At 39.6% G+C, this 3,953-nt stretch overlaps 1 protein-coding gene across 2 annotated transcripts; it reads right to left on the bottom strand.

The window, feature by feature from the left end:
• Nucleotides 1-147: 147 nt before the first annotated feature.
• Nucleotides 148-3,257, bottom strand: sumf2 (sulfatase modifying factor 2). Of its 2 annotated transcripts, none has more exons than XM_020618022.1 (9): nt 3,040-3,257; nt 2,804-2,948; nt 2,600-2,714; nt 2,270-2,314; nt 2,008-2,158; nt 1,605-1,660; nt 1,245-1,329; nt 892-1,033; nt 148-807 (listed from the first exon to the last, which is right to left on the bottom strand). In XM_020618022.1, exons 1-9 carry the CDS (start codon nt 3,092-3,094, stop codon nt 708-710), a joined length of 894 nt encoding a protein of 297 aa, XP_020473678.1. In that variant the 5' UTR covers nt 3,095-3,257; the 3' UTR covers nt 148-707. The 2 variants fall into 2 exon arrangements, with proteins under 2 accessions (XP_020473678.1, XP_020473677.1); XM_020618021.1 differs by having other exon boundaries at nt 2,804-2,951; nt 3,040-3,256.
• Nucleotides 3,258-3,953: the final 696 nt, after the last annotated feature.

The following is a 3,953-nucleotide window of genomic DNA, read 5'->3' as shown; positions in this document are numbered from 1 at the left end:
AACTCCTCCACTTGAGGCAGGAACTCTCCACCAACCTGAAGGGAACAAGCCACCCTTTTCCAACTGAGAACCATGGCCTCGGATTTGGAGGTGCTGATTCTCACCCCAGCCGCTTCACACTCGGCTGCAAACCGCCCCAGTGCACGCTGGAGGTCCTGGTTTGATGGGGCCAACAGGACAACGTCGTCTGCAAAAAGCAGAGACGAGATCCTGTGGTCCAGTGGATCCTGGACAGGATCCACTGGACCTCGAGATGGGAAAGTAAACAGAAAGACAAAGGCAGAATTAGAGAAGGTTGTGACTAAACCAGTGGACCACTTTACTCTCTGGCCACATAAAAAGAGTTAACACAGCAACCACCAGTGCTGACAGAGTGTCCTACTTTTTTTCATTCAGTAAGTCATGGAGACATTTGAACTGAGAACTTTTCTTGGAAAGTTTTTTTTTAATTTTATGTATTAGAAAGCTCATTTAATCCTCATCAAATTCATTTAAAAATCTAAGTTCTCCACAGGAGAAACTGTTTGTTTTTACACTCAGAGCTTCCTGTCACCATCATCATTTGTTAATATAGTGTTCATTAATCTTTCATTGGTCCCTGGCTTTTTTCAATGTAAACTGTCATTAGATACATTAATTCCACCTCAGTTACAGTTGGCTCAAATGAACATGTTCTTCACTTAATATTTTTGACTCCCTGTTTGTTGCTACAGTTCTGTTTTGTCTTTTTTCTTCCCATGTTCATGCCCACTGGCAGCACACCTGAATCCCAGGTTATCAGAGGCAGAGTCAGGAGTGTTGCCCATCCTGCAAGACACACAAATCATAGCTATCAGTCAGTCGGGACTGGTGTACAGTTGCTGTGTGGGTTCAGAGTCTGAAATAACTCACCTTGTCGTGACTCGAGCCTTATGATTGGCTGAACCATCCACTGTGTCGATCCAGGAGGCACCACGCAGCACATACATTGGCTGTGCTCCGTGAAAGGGTGTGGATGTCCATTCCCATGTGTTTCCCATCATATCATACAGTCCTGCAGAAGGAATCAACATTGTTCTTATAAACCCGAAAAGCACACAGCAAGAATACACAGTCATATGGGTTTTTCTTTATTGACCAGAGAGAGATATGAGAGAATGAATTGAATGCAAACATTTGTTCTGTCTATAGCTTTCAGCTCAAGACATTTTTGTTACATTGTACCACTAATCTTATATCTTTTTAAAGACTTAAGTGACATTTACCATAACTGTTCTGAGGAGGAAATGCTGTGACAGGAGAGAGACCGTGGTATCCATCCTCTGCAGTGTCTTCGTCTGGAAAGGATCCCTACAACATACAGGAAAACAAAATAAAAAAAACTTTTTACTGTCATGCTCTATTTAAATACAGCAATACTTTAACCTTTAAATAGGTAGGTCTTACAAAGCTTAATCAGTTTATCACCCAAATTTGCATATTTAGCCTAAGACAGTAGTATCATTACCTGCAGACATCCCTAAAAATCTACCATGAGTGTGAGTAATTAAATGAACCCATAAATCCCTAGTTGGAGCATCCTATGAAAACTATACAGTGCTAATGCATTACTACAGTAGGCTGACCTGCCACAGGTTGGTTCTATTGACCTGGAACTTGTTTCCCCATGGATAAGTCCGACCTGAAACACACAAGGCAAGAAAAGTTAAGAGGCCAGCAAACAGTGAAATTATATACACCAATTACTGAGCAAGGTGGCCATGGAAACTAGTTTCCATGCTTTCTATTTCTTCTTTGACGTCTCACGTGTACTGTATCTGAAACACTAACAAAACTGAGCAAATTCAACTCTTCACAGAGTGCAAACAAAGAAAAAAAGATCTTGATGAAGTGCTCCCTTCATAGAGCGGACTAACCAGTAGCATCACCACAAAAGACAGTACAGACTAAGTCAGAGCATATAAACAAAACCTCTAACTGTGGCACATACTGTATATTCTAAGGTTTTTAACTGAATAAACTGTGCACCTTGCAGCCCCCCACGTGCAGCCCACTCCCACTCCTCCTCTGTAGGCAGTCTCTTGTTCTTCCACTGGCAAAAAGCCTGAGCATCATTCCAGCTCACCTGAACTACCGGGAAGTCCAGGCGCTCCCGAATGCCTGAATCAGGTCCTGCAGGCTGAACAGTGGAGAACCAGAGGAGTGAAAGGTGGGCAATGGAGGCATGGTGAAAGATGACAGAAAATGATAGGACAAAAACAGAAATCTCTGGCAAAATATTGGACCTCACCTGTCTCCAAAACACCCGTTCAATAGGCAACCACCATGGAGCAGACTGGATGGGAAACAGCGAGTGGAAGTTATTCATAAGGCAACCTCACCAGTAATAGCTAGCAACAGCCAAATGCTCTCAATTATTGTCCTAAGACTACAACAAATGATCAGTTTATCTTTATTCAATTTTTAATGGAGAAAAACACATAATCCTACATACCTGATATAAACCTACTCAAATTAAAGTTTACACTTGGCACTTTGCTGCGGTATTTTGTTTCAAACTGAATGTGTAGAGCTGTTCAGATACTTTCATTCTGCTCTGTATCATAAATTATTCTGGTACCTCAATTCTCTGGGTGACTTTGCTCTTCAGCTCTTCAGCCACAAAGTCTTTAAACACAAAACTCCAACCAAACGTCTCAGCCTCAGTTTTGTATTTCTGCGCTCTCACAAAATCTCTGTGACGAATGAAGGATAGGTCAGTGGCTTTATTAAATTACTTTTAACTTACTCTCCACCTTAACGCCAAGTTTCAAAGTTATATTACCTGAAATCTGCATTCGTAACAGGATATTTGTCTATTTTAAAAGGACCCACTTCGACCTCCTTAGTGGGGGACTCTCCATCTCTCCCATCAGCTGCATTGGTGCCCATTAACATCTTTCCTCCTGGTATGTTCAGCACCTCCTCTGCTACTGTGTGTCAGTGGGAAACTTGTCTGGATCATGTTCACTAGTTAAATGTTAACACAACTTAAACACTTGTGCAGAAATAAATTCTTACCTGTCACTGCGACTAAAAGCAGAGCAGAAACACAGAACGCTATTTTAACGCTCATTTTTTGACAAGCTTTTTTTTTTTTAAAGCAAACAATTCGTCATAACGCATTTAAATAATACACAAATGTTTAAGAGTCAACTCGCAGCATGTCTTATCAAACTTTAAGTCAATATGGCTGTCAGACAAAATTCAGAGTCGCAACGGAAATAGGTTCTACGACAAAATGGTTCCGTGTGAAAACATATAGGGTTCCTGTTATACAGAAAACTTCAAGGCGGCGGCAATTTTTTCGTATCGGTCGTATTTATCTTCAGAATGAGCCGTATAGCTTAACTGTTGTACGAAATGACAAGAAGTTGTACTAAATTAAAGCGAATAAAACTGCTTCTTGTTTTGTTGCATTATCTATGCAAAATCAATGCTATAAGAAAAAAAACGAAGTATATTTACACTGAAACACTTAAATGCAATCAGTAAAATCAGTTTTACTTTGAGAATGAGAATCTTACGCTTTACTAGTGTGCCACCAGAGAAATATTCAAATGATTAGAATTATAAATTGTTTGTTTTTTTTACTCATGCATCAGAAAAGCTTTTCAAGCTTAATTATTCAGCTAGACTGTTTACACTACTTTTTATAAGTTCAAGTCACTAAACTACAGCAGGTACCTTTTACATTTTAAGTATAAAATGGAAATACTTAAGTACCAAAAACATTGTACCATAAATATACTTGGGTTACATGCCACTACTAATTGTGCATTAGTGTCTATGTAGCTTTGTCCAGATGTAGTTCAGAATGTTCATGTACTCTTCCAAGCAGAAAAGGCTCGGAAAAGTGTTTACATTTTTTTTTTCTTGTATTTTAAGGTTGTTGTTTTTTATATCCACTGACTTCACAAAAAAACAAAACCAAC

Source organism: Monopterus albus, unplaced genomic scaffold (genome assembly GCF_001952655.1).
Source record: "Monopterus albus unplaced genomic scaffold, M_albus_1.0 scaffold199.1, whole genome shotgun sequence".
NCBI classification, from domain to species: Eukaryota; Metazoa; Chordata; class Actinopteri; order Synbranchiformes; family Synbranchidae; genus Monopterus; species Monopterus albus.
The sequence above is the reverse complement of the archived record's forward strand: the minus strand, read 5'-3'. Positions and strand labels throughout refer to the sequence as shown.